General features: G+C 45.2%; 2 protein-coding genes and 1 non-coding gene across 3 annotated transcripts in view; 2 read left to right on the forward strand and 1 right to left on the reverse strand.

Annotated features, from left to right (window-relative positions):
• LOC112464028 (colorectal mutant cancer protein) overlaps nucleotides 1-19,828 on the reverse strand; it is a 142,716-nt gene that overhangs the window by 42,400 nt on the left and 80,488 nt on the right. The window lies entirely within an intron of this gene.
• Nucleotides 236-19,589, forward strand: LOC112464103. The gene is made up of 12 exons (XM_025030904.1): nucleotides 236-366; nucleotides 4,102-4,213; nucleotides 6,538-6,591; nucleotides 7,402-7,461; nucleotides 9,629-9,773; nucleotides 10,071-10,201; nucleotides 14,455-14,963; nucleotides 15,111-15,441; nucleotides 15,542-15,961; nucleotides 17,899-18,247; nucleotides 18,319-19,056; nucleotides 19,145-19,589. Exons 1-12 carry the CDS (start codon nucleotides 310-312, stop codon nucleotides 19,425-19,427), a joined length of 3,189 nt encoding a protein of 1,062 aa, XP_024886672.1. The 5' UTR covers nucleotides 236-309; the 3' UTR covers nucleotides 19,428-19,589.
• On the forward strand, nucleotides 6,737-6,809 carry Trnak-uuu. Its single transcript has one exon. It is a non-coding gene; the product is annotated as a tRNA-Lys (tRNA).

Consider the following 19,828-nt stretch of genomic DNA (forward strand, 5'->3'; position numbering starts at 1 on the left):
AGACGAAATACGCGCAGGACTGAATTCTACGTCACGTTGGGGGCGTACACCGGGGCTCGGAGACAACCCCCCGGCTCCGGCCGCGAGGGTGGCTCACCCCTCTGTTCGCGCCGAGATCAAATCACCCGATTCAGTGCTATCTTCGATCTTCGCGCTGTAACACCAGTAGCGATCAACGAGACTCGCGTCGCGCGAATTCGATTGCGCCTTTTTTCGCAATTTCGGCTCGTCGATCCTGTGTGTCCTGATAAGTGAGAAATTTTCGGTTCGATAGCGATAAATCGCGGGGACAAAACAAATCGCGAAGTTATGATGAATCTTGCCGATCAGGAGGTGCCTGCCGCGACAACGGAATTGGCGGGCTTAGTAAGTAGCTGAAAATGTATCTGTTATTTGAAGAAAAGGATTCGCATTGGACTACAAAGGTCTCGTTAATAATATATTGACGAATTTATTACATCCTTTATTGATTTAAAAAAAAAACAATACTTGCTAATTTATTTGAAGATTTTAGCATCTCAGAAAATCAGTTGAATTTATAATATTTTATTAATTTAATTTACCTTTGTCGTACGCGCCAAGAAAAGATAAATAAGTAGATAACTTATATAAAAAATCTTTCTTTTTGTTAATATGTTGAATCAAGCAGAAATATGGTATTAAAAAATAATTTTTTTCGAATCATATTATTCATATTTATATATTTTTCCATCTAAATATCATCACTATATTTACCATTCTAAATTTAGATCGGTAATAGAAATATTACAAGACCGTATCTGAGAAAAGAAACTGTGTAAATGATGATTTTTGTTTGTTGATTTATCCCATAAAACTTATTTTTCATCGCGCCATGAATTGCGACTATCTCACTAACAATGAGTCAAATAGAATAGTCAACAGCTAAGAGAGAAATTATTTCATGTTTGATTATTCTAGAAATAAAATGGACACAAGAAAACAGATCAGATCGCGATCGATATATTTATCTAGTTACAATTAAATTCGGCTGCATTGTTAATGCTTTTTTTATCAGCTTAAACTTGTGGAACTACATTACATTAACAGCATCCAAGAAGATGCAGTACTTTGTCGGTCGCGAAGGTGTTTAAACCCATTAAACGTCGCCGCATTAAGAGCAGCTCCGTTTGATACGGATATCCGTGTCCGACTTCCTCGGGGCCGACACAATGGAGTCCTCGGCACGAGGTCCAGGGTCATCGCGCGTACAATGCGGCCACTCGAGAGATGATCGCTCGGTCGGGTGGCGAATTGCCGCGGCACGCGCCTCCACGCTCCGATGGCTCGTCCCACGGGTGCCACCCCTTTTGTGTCCTCTAAACACGTAATTGTCGCCGTTATCCCTCGCGTGCGTGCGTGCGTGCGTGCCATCACCGTGACGGCACGATGCGCGGGACCCGCGGGTGGTCAATGGATATAGGGACACGGGAGAGGGGATGACTTGGCGAGTACTTGATTTATGTTTGTTGACTCTAAAAATCGGCCGATTCCCACACGCGGTCCCCGCTTCACCGTCGGATCGGCGGCGCCGTTTAATTGACTGCCGCGAGAGATAGCATATGTCACCACTCGAGTTTCCCATGATTAGGGGTGGCCTTCTTGGGGATGGGGCGTGTGTGGAGATACCCGTGCTGGCTTGTTTATCTGCTGATTGTTTAGCTGTTCACCTACTTCACTTCTCGACGAGTTTGGTGTTAAACCAAACGGCAACGGTACCACACTCTCACACAATCATCATTTTAATTCTGTTTGTCTTACATATTTTTACAATATGTATATTTTTGCCACAAGCGCTATTCTCCTAATTAAATCGATTCTTGATCGATGTAAATAAGGAGTACTTATTGCTTACGGTACGAAAACGAAAGTAAAAATTTCGATCCTTTCAGCGCGATCTTTGCGACGCGTAGGAAGCAATTAGCTGATAAACTTCGACACAGTACGACGCGTTCTTTAATCTCGAGATCTCTTCCATACTGACCCTCTCGCACCCTCTCGGGCATTGTCCGTCTTCCCAGTGTTCACCGTCATTATCTTCGCGGTCGCTAAGGGTAGGAAGACGGCAGGGAAACTTTCTTGGCCAAGTAACACGACTTTTCGCCTGTGGTTGATAAAATTGACCGTCCTTGCCATTATCGACACGTAATTAGCAGAAGAAACTCTGGCCGCCTTTTATCTGCCCGCTGGCCAAAGTGGAACGCAGACGAAACGTGGCGATTTTTAAAAATGTCTACTTTAGGCTTTTTAATTTTGGTCACAGATTGCAGGATTGAATTATATTTGTAATTTTACGCACAACGTATTTTGATGTATGCATTTTTTAATATATATTTTACGTACATGTCATATGTCGCATTCTGACTCTTTTCAAAATGTTTTTCGCATTCCCCGCCACACAAAACACGAATAGAATTCAATCCATGGATTTCAAAACGATTTATATGTAGTTTAGGCATGTTTTTCACTCGAATTACAGAATCTCAAATTTATCTTTGATCTCTCCCTCTGAAAGTCACTTTTTGTCGACCGTTTATCATTGTCTCGATACCTCATCTCTAAAATCTAGTTTCTCAATCCGTCGGATGATCACGGAAGGGATACAGTTTGACGACGCGTCGTTCGTTCGATGACTTTATTATAAACCGAACCGAAGTGCACAATTACTACGAGGGTGGAGAACGTAGATTTGGGGTGCCGCGCGCCGGGACCCCTGGTAACCCCGTCGCGAACGACAGGGCGTTCCCCCGATCCGTCGTGGGTATCTCGTTTTCACGAGAGAGGCATAAACGCGCGCATATATAAACTCGCGTGCCGAATGTTCCGCGCGCATTCGTCTAAAACGACATCCGCTGGGAAAGGCCACGAGACATCAAATGGTACGCGTTCCCGTGTTTGCGCCTTCCCACTTACGCATCATTGCTTGATCAATTCGCTGTTAAATCCTGTTCGACAAAGAACCATCGATATGTTGGAGGATCAGCCTGACAAAAGATTATTTTAATCGTAAAAACGATTAAGCAGCATAATTTTCATTACGTTATTTATAAATATCCTACAGTATAATTTTCACGCATTAATTATGTAATTGAAATATCAAGTATATTTATTAAATATTACATTCAATATATTAGCGCAAGTATTTTTGAAGCTTATTTTTTATTAAATTAATGTGTGTAGATTATAGAATATTAACGCTTGTTTCGTGCGCGATTGAAATATTCTACGTGTCTCGCGAATCGTTTTTGCGCCAGTAAATATATATACATAATGGATTGACAGGCGTATTAAACATTTAAGGCGGTATTAGTGAGTGTAATTAAAATTTATGTTGAAGCGCACGGATTACAGGCGCCGTGCCATCGCGGCAACTAATTGCGGACGACGATTAATTGCGATCAAAGGAAAATCTCGAGGAGAAATTATGAACAAATAATGAAACTTTGAGCAGCGTGACTCCGCCGGATGCTCGTTAATATCAATATACTTTCTATCAGAAATATCCAACGTGGGAAATTGTACGATACAAATGACATACAATATTTTACGAATAGTTTGACATTTTAATTGTTTTATCACTCTATAAATTTAATTTCCCACGTGACAGAATTTTTTTTCCGAGCAGCATAGTCTTTCGCGTAAGATTTTTTTTTTTTTGTAGTCTTGTGTTCCCGTAGTCTAAGTCAAATTTCACGGAGTCAAAGGCAACGTCTACGTTATCGAAATTCCCAAAACCGGTAACTGAGTTTACCACTAGATTGCCCCGCAAGGAGGAAACCGTCCAATCGTTCACCGGATGTCTTCCTCTCTTGCCGCCTCTCTTACCCTTCGCCCTCTATTTCTCACTGTGTCTTTCGCGCTCCTATATTGAGAGCTCGCAGCCTCACAATCACTTTCTTGAAATTACTCGCGTTCTCTTTCACATTCGTCCAATATTTATATTTCACAATATCAGAACAAAACATGTGTCAAATACCGCGACCATCTGGCGATGCGATTATATTTCTCGACGGAGACATATTTGGATATTATTAAATCTCTATATCTTACGCTGATCCATGATTCTTTTTCCTGTGTTTCCAGCCCGGAAACGGATTCGGTAGACTGCCCGAGCCGCTTCAGACGGTGACCAGCGATTATTGTCCCAGTAACTACCCGGTGTCTCAAGCCGCGAACAATGAAAAGCTGCATACCGGTGAGTGAAATTTTCATTAATGAAGGATTTCGGCTGAAGGATTGTAATCACGACCTGACGTTTTTCAATTAAAACGCGTATCGACGAAGAGAAATATTCACGCGTGTCTGCAGTAAATTTTCTACGCGTGTCATTTCGACCTTTTTGTTTTTCTGAGAGAAAGTGCATTTATGCAGAAATATCTGAATCACTTTTAACGTTTTAACTTAGACGTTCTTAACGAACCTGCGAGGGTGTAATCAAGGGAAAAGGAGCGGAGCGGAGACCGGTCGATTCTTCGATTCCCCCGTCGTTCGACTTTGAAGCTCTTTGATACCGTCGCGCGGCTCGGAGACGTCGCGTTTCCATCGGGCGAGGCTTTCGATACACGAAGACCGTCGTGTAGACCGCGAGAGGAGAAGCGCACACATAGGAAGGGGCACGTTTAGGAAACACGTGCGGGGACGTGTACCCCGAAACGAAGCGCCGGCAAGGAGAGAGGCGGAGGGTTTAGCTATACCCCCCGAAGAGAGCCTGTCACTCGCAGGCAGTCGAGTCGATATCTTTATATAGTCGCATCAACGACGACATTATTTTCCAAAGGTCGCGGCGAGACGCGGTTGCATCGTGAGACAATCTAGCCCGGGTACTTCTCGTCAATTACTCTGTCCGAAAGGTTTTCCAAATAGTTAGTCAACATTTCGCGCAACGCGCTGCGTTTCCGATAAAATGTACAAAAGTTTAATCGATAAGCATTGGCATCAATTTATACAAAGTCCGATATCTTGATTCTTCGATCTCCCCCTAATCAAGGATGGTATCAACGATGATATCTTCTATTTTAAGAGCCATCGCGTTTATCTGATGAATGTTGCTTCTTTTAATTGAGATATAGATACAGAAATTTCAGAACGAGTCGCGAAACGTTCTCTCAACCGCCGCGATACGACGGGTTAATTATAGTGTCACGATAATTCGTCCTCTTTCGCGACGACGTTTCTTCATCCGGGCGTAGTGTGTCCCAGCCTTGACCCAGAAACGCGACGTCAATTCCCCGATACGAGATTCAATAAGTGACGTGTTATCACCGCAAAAACCTTCCCTGGGGTGTCCTCGCAGTGGAACCCGCATCCCCCCCATTGGTATCCTCGTCGTGGAGAGTCGCCGAACAACCCCAGCCGGCGTCTGGCTGCAGTGATTGACACTTTATATCTAGCATTGGCATGCCACGGCGTGAAGCCACCGCTCGCCCGGGATGGACCACCTCCGTCTAACTCAATCACTGCCTATAATGCCGCAATTTCTCTATCATAATCGCGTTACGTCCCCTCCCCACCGACTCGATCCACTTTTCGACACGACGATTCAGAAATATTGAAACGCCGCCGCGACGGATGAAAGTACCGCTGATCGCTCCCCGATTTTTCTTCTTTTCCATCCCTCTCTCTCTCTCTCTCTCTCTCTCTTTCGTTCATCTTTTCACATTCTGCATATCTGGAAGCGACATTGTAACGATTTCTCCGCTTCTATGACAACAAATTTAATTAGATTCGATCGAGTCTTTCCGCGCATTCTGTATTCTGTCAATTTCTATTTTGTTTCTCTTACATTTTGACGACTTTAGAGAAAAATACTTACAACATAAGAAATAGGACAAAGTCATGAAAAAAGTTTTTTTGCAACATTTAGAGCTCGTAAGTAATTGATAATGTGCGCACCGCGATCGTAAATTCGTTGCGAGCGACATGGATTTAGTGCGACATCCAAAGACAACGCTCGAAGTGTCTTTGCGGAGGAGAATATCGTTACAGCCGAGCAATGAGCTGTGACGTAAGTAAGTAGATTCGATTCGCGTCGGACTGGATTCTGCCGTGGAACGAAACGAGGTTACCGCCGAGTGGCTACCCATGGCGAATCCTGGGGGCCCATTAAACGCACCCCAGTTCTCTGCGGCGGCATTCTTATGCGCTCGTTCACGCGGAAGGGTTTGTTTTTGCTTCTGATTCATTCGCGGCCACTCGCACCCTTTGTCCTCTCGCGGATTCGGACTGGCCGCGTTTCTTTCCGTCGAGAGCGGATATTCCGACCGCGTTAGATATCAGAGAATCATCTCTTTTTTTTTTATATCGAATCGTATCACATAAACACGAACGTACCGATAATTAATCAAAAATAACGGAAGCGCACCGCCTGTCCTGTCAATTTACGGCAAACACCGCTCGACGTCCACTATACACAAACAAATGTATTTGCGTTTCCTCTCCCGCCCATTATTTACTTTATCTCGCGATCAATAGCGCGATTAATTAATGCATGCTATTTCGAAAAATTAACTTTGATTACAGGGAGCGAGTTGTTCATGCCGCAAGGCTACAGGCAAGAAACTTGGTTGCAAGATGGTGAGTGCTTCAATCTAAATTTTACTTTCCTCTCATACGCATATTTTACAGTGCTTCAATTAATTACTATAATAATAATTTAATTATCCGTTGCACGTTGCACAAATGCGTCTTGTATATGCGCTTAAGTCTACCGAAACCGTCAGCCCGGATAGCTCAGTCGGTAGAGCATCAGACTTTTAATCTGAGGGTCCAGGGTTCGAGTCCCTGTTCGGGCGGTTATTTTTTTTTATATTTTTTTGCCCCAAAAGCGTTCGTAACAAAAATGATATTGTTGCATATTATTAAATTTCAATAATATAACGATTGTAGGAAAACTTTTGTTTCTTATTGTTAGATACAAATCAAGCCGTTAGAATATGGGTATAAGAATAACGTCAAGCAAAATTGTTTACATCGTTAATTATAGTTTTTATAAAATAACGCCGATAAAATGGACCTGATAAGATTTACTAAAAATTGGAATGTCATTAAACATTAAAGTCGTGAAATCTCGGTATCGATTTTTAGAATTTAGAAATGTAGCATGAAATTAAAGCCCTAAGCCGCCAGCGAAGATAATTACGTGCAGCCACTATTCGCTCGGAACATTAATTTTAATTACCTTGCCCAACTGCGATGTAATACGCGATGGACGTAATGTAACGGATGATCAAAGGGGGATGATTTTACCGCGGGACGGAAGCTCGATATTTTCGTTAGATATTAAAGCAGAATTTTTTATTTTTACGTTCCCACCCGCGGCAGATGTAATTTCTGTTCAATTGGTCGCACAAATGAGCTAACATGAAAATTCCCCCCTTCGCACAGGTAGCAGCTCCGAAACCGAGGACAGCGAGCAATACGTGCCCGAGTTCCATCAGATGTCGAGTAAGCGCCCATTTTCATTGTTCCGCTCCGTTCATAAGCGTTCACGAGTCGTTTGTGTCGGCTACCTACATACCGTTTAATCCGATCGATTATTGCGGAAAGATAGCGCGCCGCATTAGCCGCGTCGCGTGGATACGGCGATGTCTGATAATTCGGCCGGATAAATAAATCCCGGGATTGGAATCCGCGGAACAGGATTGCAGGATGTCAATCTCCGCTGAAATCACCGCTGAAATCGTGTGTAGGGCACGGAAGTGTTTCGCGCGTCGGCTCGGCCTCGAAATTGATTTGGAAAATCTGTTACCGCGCGTTCTCCGGAGCGTCTAGACCTCTCCTCGAAGACGCACGCCCGAGATCGCGTCTTCTCCCGACGCGGCCTGCCCTGAAAAATAAAGCGATAAGCGATCCGAGTCGAGCCGAGAATCGAAATTCGCGCGGTAACATCCGTGGAAGCGAAATGAAGAGAACACTTTTGCGAATAATCAGGAATAATCGTATTTAATTCATCGAATGACCCGTTCACCCGCTCGTGTAACTGTTGCGTAATCGGCGAGTCAATTAGCGACACGATACACACCGCACGTTGCATGTTTAATTAGTCGTCGACACTTTCCGCGCGCGCGGTTGCGGTTTTTCCGCTCGGCCACGGCCTTTTTGCGCCCGATTCGGCGAACAGCGCACGGGAACCCGTCCGACGAATTTTCCCCGCTACGTAAATCGCGACTGTTAAATCACAGCCCGGCGGGGCGCAATATCGGTCCTTTATTAAAAACCAGCGAGAAGACGCCCGCGGGGCAGAGTTCTTTTTAGCGTAGCGTAGAGAGCGGAAAGAATCAACACGGGGCGCCTCGGCGATCATCGATATCGGATTACGCGAGTAAGCACTTTATATTAAGCCAGCGGCGATTCGTTCCGTCTTTTTCCTTCTTTTTTCGCTCTTTTTCCCCTCCCCCCGGCCCCTGTCGACGCCGCGCGCTTATTAACGTCGCTATCGATACGCCGCGCCTTTTTCGCGGATCATTATGATAAGCGGGCAGAAATCGGACCGCCGGCCGTCGCCGCCGCACATTCCCGACGCGTTTTTCGAAGCTCCACGTGAAGCGCGCGGGCCGGGCCGCAGTTTACATTATTCGCAAAATTCGCGACGCACGATACGTGTAATTCAACGTCGAGCAGCGTTGAACAAACGTATCGTCGAACATTTCAACCGGGCGGGCAAACACCCAGAGGGAATCGGGGGCTAGCTAATGTCTATATGCGCATCCAACGTGCACACATGCGAGCGCGCGCACACGCACACGCACACGCGCTTGCGCACGCAATTCCCAGGCCGCGTATCTTCCGCGTAATATTATATGTAGCTTGCGACGCATTTAGGAGGAGATACATGCTCGTATGTGCTCGCAGCCATAGGCCTTTATGTAAAACATCACGAGCATCTGACATCTTTAAGTTAAACATGGTGCTCCTAAATTTCTCGAGTTTAGGCTCAACTAACGAGCAATATTGAGAACTTAATAAGAAGTGTTTCTCTTTGGAAAGAGATATTTCTTTTAGCTAAAGAGAATGTGAAGATTATTAAATGCTGAAGACTGTACGAGCGCCTCGACGGTTCATTTTTCTGGCTGCACGGCAAAGAACCCGCTATCGAAAATCATTATTACGAGATTTCGCCGACGATACGCGACGCCGAGATAATTCAATCTACCCTGGCGCGCACCGACGCGCTTCTTCCTATCAGTAAACTTCCAATGTTTACAAATACAATTATTGCCGGAGGCTTGTGACTTATGCTTCCCACGACCCGGGAGTCTGTTTGATTTATCGGGGGCGCAGCCCTCGCCCTCGCGAAATCGTCGGCACCCCATTAGACCCCACCTTCCCTCTCACGTGTCGCTGCAGCGATGCGTCTTTACTTCCGGTACGACACGCGCCGTTATGTCCTGACGCCCCGCCGGTTCTTTCGGCTATGAATCGTCCGAAGAAAACGATTGTGCGCCACGCACTCGGTAAACAGTAACGATATGCGGCGTATAGGGAGGAGCCTGCGAGACTGTCGTAAAAGTCACTTCCCGATCGCGTCGTTAATGTCGCGATAAAAGGAAGATTGTACGAAGCGAGAGGATCCATGGATCGTGATATCATATAGTCGTTTCACTTGCTCTAGGTGCGAACGTGAAGCAAGAGTCGAGCAATTGCACGAGAAATGGCGACAACGGCAATTATCATCCCCAGTATCAGTCTACCTCGGTACCAGTCGCGCACAGTCAGAACAGTGATTTCCTCGAAATCAGCTCGGACCGTTGCTTCGGGTAAGTTCGAGAGAAGCCCAATCGATTTTTTTCTTTTTTTTTTGCAATACCATAAAACGACTTAGGCTGCGGTCCATTTGACGCTACAAATGCTTCGAAGTGTTCTTCTTCTCCTTCTTTCTTCATTGAAAGAAAGGAGAAAAGAAATGCTTCAAAGCATTTGTAGCGTCAAGTGGACCGCAGCCTTACAAGGCGCTTACAACGTAACTGCCTTGCGAATAAGAGAAATGTCGCGCGAACCGTCGAACTGTGAATCTGCGAAATTGTATAGAGCGAAATCTTACGTGTTACCCGTAGGAATCGGAAGATAAACGGACCGGCTAACAAGAGCACGAAGGACGTCGCCGTGAAGGAAGAACCGACGGACCGAAGCTACGTGGAGCCGCTTCCCATAACGAACATATCATCCGCAACGTCTCAGGAGAACGGTAAGAGATTCGGCGACGGCACCCTCTTAATCGGTATCGTGTATCGAGAAGAAGGAGAAAAAAACGCGCGACTCGTTGATTTTTATCCCCGCACGAAAATCCATCGCCGTGACAAATCCCGGCATAAAAGGATCCACGTGGCGCTATTTCCACCCCATGGATTCGAGTCCATAAATAATCGGAGGGTACAACGAGGGTACCGCTCTCCATTAATCGAGTCGACTTCCGATTAGCTCTTTGAGGGTCCCATCGGCTACGTCGATAATGATCGGTCCGCGCCGTTGTTAATTGTTCCTCGCGTATATTCTGCGATTGTTAAAATGCATGTGATAACAAAAATTCAAGAAACCGGCAGCGAATTAACGAGGAGCGTGCAGAACGGCAGGAACAGCTTCGTTGAAGAGATTATATTTATTTTGTATTTATTATACGCTGCATTTTGCATGTGCCATTTTGCGAGACATTTGCTAAAGTAACGACTACTTTTGTATAAGAGCCAACATTTCCTTATGACCGTTACGAGGCACACGACTAATACACTGGACTCACGCGTGACTGAGCATGCGTAATTGAATAATTAAACGATGCTTTCAAGTCGAAAGCTATGGCGAACATCTTGTAGATTCCAGCAAAAGTTACCGAAAGAAAGAAAAGAGCGCGAGGCGCTGGAGATTCCCGGGGGAAAATGTAAGTCGAAAGCTTTCTCTCTCGTGACCTGTGCAGCTGTGCAAAGAAGATTTTTGATGCAAGATTAACAGTGTCTCTAGCAACTACTAGCTCGAGCTCCTCCAGAAATCCTTTTGTTACTCGTTAAAGCAAAAATTAAGAAAGTTTTATCTTTCAAGAACTTTTATTATTGATTGTAACGATCGCTAATCCTCTTCTAAAAAGGTACAAGCAAATCCTACATGAATAATCATTCATGTAAGTTATCTCGTTTTATTAAATTTCAGTCACGAAGACGGGCCATTAACTAATATTTCAGTGACAATAATTATCATTTTTCTATCGAAAGGCTCATTATCTAAATAGGCTGTGAAGCAAAAGCGAAAATACGCATCGGCCACCCACCGCCGGCCGCCACTCGTCCCGTCCATAAAAGGTAGAGTCGGTGAGGGGTTGCAAGCTCATGCTTTGTAATCAGACCGATTAGTCTTCCTTTATTCACGCATACATATAGAATCGCGAGCCGAATCCTTTAGGAACTCGGTTACGCTATATATCCATGGCTCGACACTGTATACGCGATACTACCCGCCTACTACCAAGTCACCTGGGATTATGCTCGTGCTTCTCTTCGCGTAATTCTCCCTACCATTAAGCCGTTTTAATTATTTACACGTAGTTTAGGTTAATAATAGGATACATTCCCTATCGCCCGTATCGATATCCCGCAATCTACTTACGATCACCCAATTTATTTTTCAAACGGAAAAATCGTCTCGTTTTATCCGTCAAAATGATTGAATATTTCGATATTATTTATTCTTAAGTAAAAAAAAATACATTAAATGAATTCATCGATCAAAGCGGCGTAGTGTACGCTTTATTGTATTATTCGCGTAAAAACGTATCGCAAAAATTCGTTAAATATCCGAACGGCAATACCGACAGAAAAATATTTAAAAAAGGTATGGATTAAAAAAGGAGATAATCGAGATCATCTCGTTTAGAGGGGCCAAACAATTCGGAGAGCGATAGTAGCGAGACGAGAGCGGAATAGTAATAACCGGTTAATGGATACCGATTGGTTTCACAGTTCCACTAATTAATACGAGCAGAGGATTACGTGGATTACAGATCGCGACGGTCTATTCTGCCCGCAGAGTCACCGCGCTCTCGCGGAAAATTCGCCGAGCGAAACTTCCATTCGCGTTCGGCTTTATCTTTGATTCACGTGTCGCGATAAATATTTTGGCCGGCAGAAAAAGAGAAGCGTATACAGGCGCGACGATGGAATACGCAAAACGAGCATTTTCCCGTACGCTCGGGAAAGGACAAGGCGAGCTCGTCAGGTCTCGCCGCGCTCGTCAGGTGGGTGGAAAATAGAGCTTGCATTATTAACGGAGCACTATGCCGGAATTCGAGGATCAGCGAGGCAGAAGAGAGGAGAAAAAGCAAGAGAGAGAGAGAGAGAACGCGCGAGCATGGAAAGGGAGGAAGAGCAGCGGGCAAAACGCGTTTCTCCTCGTCTGAGAGTGGACGAGAGTGGAAGCCATCCTCTTTTCCGTAGAGCCGAGCCCACCCCGCCGCCTCGCCGGGCCGTCGTGTTCCGCCGTCCCTATGACCAGTCCTGAATTCAACCCTTCTCCGGCCTCCCTCGGTGGTGGTACATCGCCACCGGTTTCATCAGCTCGCGATTAATTTTAATCTAAAACCACCCGCAAAGCCTCTGGCCCGCGCTCGGCTCGCAGGCTGAGGTCAACCCCTTTCGCCACCCCCTGGCGCCGCGCGCTCTCCCTCTCCCTCTCATCTCTCTCTCTCTCTCTTTCTCTCTTCGCTTTTCGAGAGAATGCCAGATTGGCCCCTGAGCTTTCGGCTCCCTTCCGATTCCCCGTCCGAGATTCGTCCTACGTTCGCCGAAACGCGGATGACCTTTCCATCAAGTTTCTCTGCCGACATATCTCGTTACATGTAAGTTCGAGCTTGCGGAAGCTTATTGATGCCAATGAAAAAAGCAGATAATTCGAATGCACGTGTTTCATATCAATCTAGGGCGACGCGACTTCTCGTAGTCTTGATACCGCGATAACAAACTTAGCCAATCGTCGCAGACACATCTTCGCGTATTATTTCTTCTTTTAAACAATTTGAAGTCGCGCGATCTCTTTTTATCTCCTTTTTCTGGAGAAAATTCGGAAAATGGTCTTCACCGATGCATCGTTCGGTGAAAAGGGTTGCATCGTCCGGCGGAAAGGGTCATCGCGCATCGCTTCCTCCGTTTTTGACATCGTCGGATGCGTCGCGATGTTGCTGCAGCAACGTTTATCGGCACTCTCCTCGGTCGCGCGCGCGGCTCTTCTCAATTTTTCAATATTCCCCGTGCGCGACTTGGAGCGTAACCGGATTACGGCTCGAGAATGGCTCTTTCGGTGCCGCGACGTCGATCGGGGGGTTGGCGGTGGCAGCCCCCGAGAGTAAGAGAGGGAAAGAGAGAGAGAGGAGCGCGGCCCGATTAATATACATATCGCGCGAGCTGCCGGCTTTCGATATTTCAGGGGGTACCATCGCGCGCGGGTTCCAGCCCCCGGTGGGCTTTGAATATCCACCAATTTCCTGCTGATATTTGTGTGACGAGAGCGCTTCAACCGGCCCGGCGCGTGAGTGCAATCGGTAATACGGAACGCGTTTTGTCCTCTCGAGAATTTCTTCCTCGGCTCTCTCCTCGTCCGCCTCCTCCATCTCCTTCCCCCGCGGAAAAAACGCCCGCGGATAATCTGATACTTTTCTCGCATCTTTCTACGTCGTGATGCCTACGTCTTACGAGCGCAATTGCAAAAGTGCGGAACTTGAAATATTTTTGCACGCTGAAGCGCTGAAGTATAAATTCGCTTTCTGTAGATTTGATTAATAAGGAAAAGTGGGCTTTGTGAGTCAAACATATGATTAATTGTGTGCATGAGTTAACGCTATGTAACATTTTAATTAATAATTTAATTAATTTAATACAAATTTAATTAATAGTTTAATTAATAATTTAATACAAATTATAAATCGTACGTTTCGACTGTACTTTGAGCCATATTTTCAGCGATTCGATGATAGGTAAATAATCTGAAGCTCTCCGACGAGCATAAAATGAGTATTTAAAAATTGGATATACACAAATATCTAGTAATTTTCAAGAGAAAATATCAGAAATATTCATAGTCCGCAAAATATTCGGAACTAGAAATGAAAATTAAAACTAGTTGGCAAATAGAAGTAAAATCCACTCACCAAATCAAATTCAGCGAAGAAGAGAGATTGACAAACTGAGAAAGACAACGAAAACTGAATTTTATCGTATTTAAGCCCACTCTCAAAGCCCACTTTTCCTTGTTACTCGTTAATTTTAATATTGCGAGTCTTTAGTTAATTATAATTATTTATTTTTAGACTTTATTTATTTATCGTACCGTAGGAGTAAAACTTGTCAAATACCAAAATCGGATTATAAATACTTATATCGAACATCTTCGATTTAATTTAAAATTAAATTATCGTAATATAGACGATAGCGATTCTAGGATCACGTTACAATCTTTTTACAGCGAGCAACCTAATTTATCCACAACGTCAACAGCAGCAGTACGGAAACGTGACGAGGGATCACAGAGGATCGTCACCACCGTCCAGTCGGCCAGCTAGCGCTTCTTCTTCAACTTCCCAATGGCAGTCGACCTTCTCCGTTTCCTCCGAGACCTTTCTATCGCGACAGGAGAATTGGAATTCCGAGGCTTATGCAAAAAGAAGCAGCACGCCGACTTGGACAGAACTCGGCACGCAGCTAGATCCCAGGAACTCGTCCTGGGATCGACAGAACGGCTGTTATCAGAAAAAAGGTTCGCCTGTTTCGCTCTGGAACCCGGATCACATCAACAAGAGGCCGTCGTCGGCGACCGGCGTGTCCGCTTGGAGCGAAGTCGGTTATCAGCAACAGCGACGTGGTTCCCTACAATTGTGGCAGTTCCTCGTAGCCTTGCTCGATGACCCCGCGAATGCGCCTTGCATCGCGTGGACCGGACGTGGGATGGAATTTAAACTAATCGAGCCGGAAGAGGTTTGTGGAAAACACTCGAGAAAAGTTTTATTTAACTTCCTAAGTTTCTTCAATTTTTAAGTGATTGAAGATGTATTAAAATATGTAATAAAAAATTATAATAGCTTTTTTTATACTATATCTTTCATTATATGTTTCTATTGGCAGGTGGCACGAAGATGGGGCGTCCAGAAGAACAGACCGGCTATGAATTACGACAAGTTGAGTCGCTCGTTAAGATACTATTATGAGAAAGGCATAATGCAGAAGGTCGCTGGCGAGCGATACGTGTACAAGTTCGTCTGCGATCCGGAAGCGCTCTTCAACATGGCGTACGGTACCGGCGCGTCTTCGGGGATTAGCGGAGAAGTTCCAAGTGGTGTGGTACGGAGCCATGCGGTGCCCGGGAAAGGAGCGGGCGGGAACGAAGATTTGATGAAGCATCCCGCCGCGGGGTATAGCGACGCGGTTTTCGCCATGTACTCGAATACCGCCGCAGGTATTATATATTAATTATTTCGTATATTGGAATTCGCATTTAAAATTGCATAAAGCATTTACGAGACATTAACATTTTCATTAAATTACTTTCCATACAGTATACGGGCCTTCCAGTCTCCATCATTTGCATCAGTACCTCGGCGGTAACGAGGGCTTCAAAACGCCATCAAGCAGATATCACCCCCATTACTCCCACCAGTACGGCAGCAATCACCATCACCATCATCATCATTCGACTCCGAGTTACACCGAGACCTTCCTGAACTACAGTCGACTGTCGTCGCACGAGACCGCTTTCGATTCGAAGGCGCAAGAACCACCCCCGAGGGACTCGTATACCCAGGAAACAGAGAGTACCAGCAGAGATCGGGAGCCCGAGTCGATACCCTATGACAGCGTGCAGAGATCGCAATTACCGGCCCCGGCTGTACCGTCGCAATCCTCGATACTGGACGGCGCGGCGAGCTCGAAGCTCGAGCAAGCGCCGTACACATGTTTAGGCGTTGGAAGCTGCGTCTGTTAAATAAATGTGATCGAATCTGTTGTTTGCATATTATTCGAAGGGAGATCTATCGATTATGCTTGACGATCTTCGAACTGGAGCAAGGCTCCAAGTCGTCTGGACGTACATGGTATTGTAAATAATACTTATTTTTCCGCGCTAATTTATCAGACTTTTTGGAGATAGACTAATAAATTTGTTTGAATGCGAATTTTTCTTCGATTCATGTCGATACGTTATCTCCGATCGTTATTGTGCGCGTGTCTAGTAGTTTATCGCGGTTGTAATTTATTTTATAAATATTAAATAAATCTTATCAATAGGACGATTATTAAAAATACGATATATGACTCGTACTTTTTACTTACAGCTTGGTGTACATTAACAACTCGTCGAGCATAAATTAGAGTAATTCGATTTTGACACAACACGATTATCCCAAATCTGTTCCTTCAAGAGCGAGAGGTAACAAGTAAAATCATAAATATCAAGAGCGTGAACGTGCAATCGAGGAAATTTACGTGTTGCGAAACGAGAGCTCGATAATCCCGAAAAAATCAATAAATATTAAGTCATAGGATGGGATCATCCTCTCCACGCGTCCTCGATGATGCGTGATCGCGCGTGTATATTTCGGGCTCTGACACATGCGATCCAAGCGTGTTTATATCGATTTCTCGCTTTCCCTCGCTCACTTCGCCGGCCGTCCTTTCTTAACACGCGACGAAGTTTCACTGACAAGTATAACCGGTGACTTAAGCCGGCTCGTAGTCATCATTAGCCTTGCGACCAAAAACCACTTGCCACACTTCGCAAAGTAACGGTAACATCTAAGAGTTAGAAGTAAGATTCGTATGAGTGATAATCTTGATTAATTAGTGCGCAACTCGATAATACTGTGCGATTACTCAATCAACGGCACTGAAATTTTGGTAAGTACTCTATTGATTTATTTAAAGCTTTATTTTTCTATCAGTATTTTATTAACTTTTATTATTCAGCAAAACTAGCCAATTAATCTATTTTGCTAGTTTACATATATATCCTTGAGTGGACAATAAAGTAACGTCGCACTAAAGCATTCATCAGGGCCCTGATTCTATAACTCTTAACGACAGTTTTGTTATCGTTATATTATCGTTACGTAGGTATAATTATAATATATGGTAAAAAAGTTGCACGATAACAGTGTAACGATAACGACACAGTTGTTAAAAATTACAGAATAGAGGTACATAGACGATATACAAAGGCTGCGTTCGGGGAGCGCGCTATTAGCGCTATTGAATCATTCTGTCTTTATCGCTCATCAGGTGTAAAACAAGGATAGAATAAGCAATTAGCGCTAATAGCGCGCTCCCCGAATCCAGCCAAAACAAAATCGTCAGAATTAAAAGAAATTTCGGAATTATAATAATAAAATCAAGCGTTACACAGCGCGCCTGGAATGTCGCATTTACAAACGGTGATTGCCAAATATAACGATTAAACCATCGTCCGCGGTCGGTATTGATCCTAGTCATGTAGCCTCCATAATCCGAGGACTACGTCAACGTTAAAATTGACAATATTGACATATGCGTTTCGCATTCTGATTGACTGTCTCTCCGCCTCCGGGCGCATCCTCTCCTGATGATTGGCTGTACCGCTCTGAATCGATTGCTCCATGCACGTCGTCAGTTTCCCGAAACTAACTTTGAGCGATGTCAAACACCGCTAACGCGTAATTCATCATTTCCACGTCTTTATTGAGTTCCAGCAATGACAGTCGGAAGTGCCGAAGCGATTAGCAGTAAACACGCATAATCGCGTTATTCTAAAATCGATTGATGTTCATGTCACCGTTGAATAACTCGTATCCTCCTAATTTCTGCATTTTGTCCATACGATATTCGCGTCATCTTAATTAAGAACTGAAATTCAGCTCGATTTCTTTTTTCTTTTTTCGCGCAGTCAAAATGGTGAAAACGAAGTCCGCGGAACAGGAGGAGGGAGGCATGGGCTTCAAGGACAAGCAGAAAGCGCTGGATACGCTGAAGATCTTGGACGGTCGCGATATCAGTTATCAATATCACGTAATCACGAGCTTCATCAGTCGTGCGAAAAGAACGCTCCAGATCACGCGACACGAAGAGAAGCTGACGAATCTGCGCGACGCTCTCAAGATCTTCGAAGATTGGTTGACGGATTATAAGGAGAATAATCGAGGAAAGGAGAACCTCGCGTATCTGCCGATCGAAACGATCAGGGCCTTCCGCGGCCTCGCGAAGAAGTACGATGTGTGGGACGACGGGTTCTTCAGGTGAGAGAATATATCATCGCAAAGGCTCGAGGCGTTTTTCAGCGAGCTAATATCGATTTTCTCTCTGTTAGGGCGTACAAGAACAAGAAGGGCGACTACAAGAGCTTGCGCGATGTAAAAGTTCCCAACGGAGACACCACATGGGATATCGACAGAAACAGGCGCCTGAAGGAGATCATCGGCAGGATCAAGGACGAGCACGTTCAATGGTACGAGACGGACGTGGGCGATTTTCGGGGACTACCGACGAAGGAGCACGCGCGATGCATCGCGCTCGGTTACAGTCCCGACCCTACGAAGCTAAAGAAGCTGGCGGCTCAGGCGCGCGAAAAATTCGGCGAAGACAACGACGACGACATGGACGTCGAGGAGGAACGAAGGGCGGCTAAAAGAGCTCACGATAACTCGTCGAGCAGCGAGAGCGACAGCGATTCGGAGAGGAAGCGCGCGAGACGTTCGTCAGAAGCTGAAGAGAACGAGCGGAACGAAAAAACGGAGAGCACGCTGGGTTTTAAGGACAAGGAGAAAGCCTTGCAAAGTATCAAGTCCTTGAAGGGCAGAGACGTGTCGTATCAGTTCCACGCGATCAGCGGGCTGGTGAAGCGAGCCGGAAGGGTGATATCGTGCACGAAGGACGAGCAGAAGATCAAGAACATACGGGAAGCTATCGAGGTCTTTGAAAACTGGATCACCGACTACAACGTGAACGGCCGATCGAAAGAGAACTTCAATTATCTGACGATCGACATCGTGCGGGCCTTTAAGCCTTTGGCCGAGCAATACGGCGTCGAAGACAACGGCTTCCTCAAGTGAGTAAAAAGAATTCGCGAAGAAATGAAGATTCGCGCGAAATTAAATTTTATTGACGAGATATCCTCGCTGTATTTGGTTTTACAGGGTCTACGAGGAGGTCGACGGCGATTACAAGAAACTCAGGTCTGTCCGATTTCCCGAGTCAGACGTCACGTGGGACGTGAAGAGAAACGAACGCTTACGGGAGCTGGTGGATCGCATAAAGGAGAAGCACATTCAATGGTACAACACGGACGCCGAATTCCAAGGTTTGCCCACCGCCGAGCATACTCGATGTATCATGTGGGGCTTCAGCCACGACGTCGCCAAACTGAAGAAGCTCCTGACCACGTTAAGCGAGAAACTTAAAACCGAACCCGCTGACTAATGTTGCGATTTAATAATTTGGATTGCCCTTTTGGATTGCCGCCGAATCATCGTCGGTTTGAAAACCGACACGCTTCCGCGATGACGCATACGTAACAGAAGTGAGAAAAAGGAGAAAAGATTTATCGTCGCGCATTATTATATTTTATTGTATGTTATACATTTATGCAACACGTGCATGGAAAGTGCCCCATTACGCACGCTACGCGTGCGTGATAGACCACTTTCCAGGCACTTGCCACATAAAATAGGGAGTGTAAGTCGTGTAAAGATGAAAATTCCCGGGTGCGGAGTTTACGCACGAGCCGAAGGCGAGTGCGGTAACCGTACCCGGGAATTTTCATCTTACGACACTTGTTACACAAATAAATATTATATGCTGTGTTTTACTATAATTGCAGG

Source organism: Temnothorax curvispinosus, unplaced genomic scaffold (genome assembly GCF_003070985.1).
Source record: "Temnothorax curvispinosus isolate PA1 unplaced genomic scaffold, ASM307098v1 QBEX01001491.1, whole genome shotgun sequence".
NCBI classification, from domain to species: Eukaryota; Metazoa; Arthropoda; class Insecta; order Hymenoptera; family Formicidae; genus Temnothorax; species Temnothorax curvispinosus.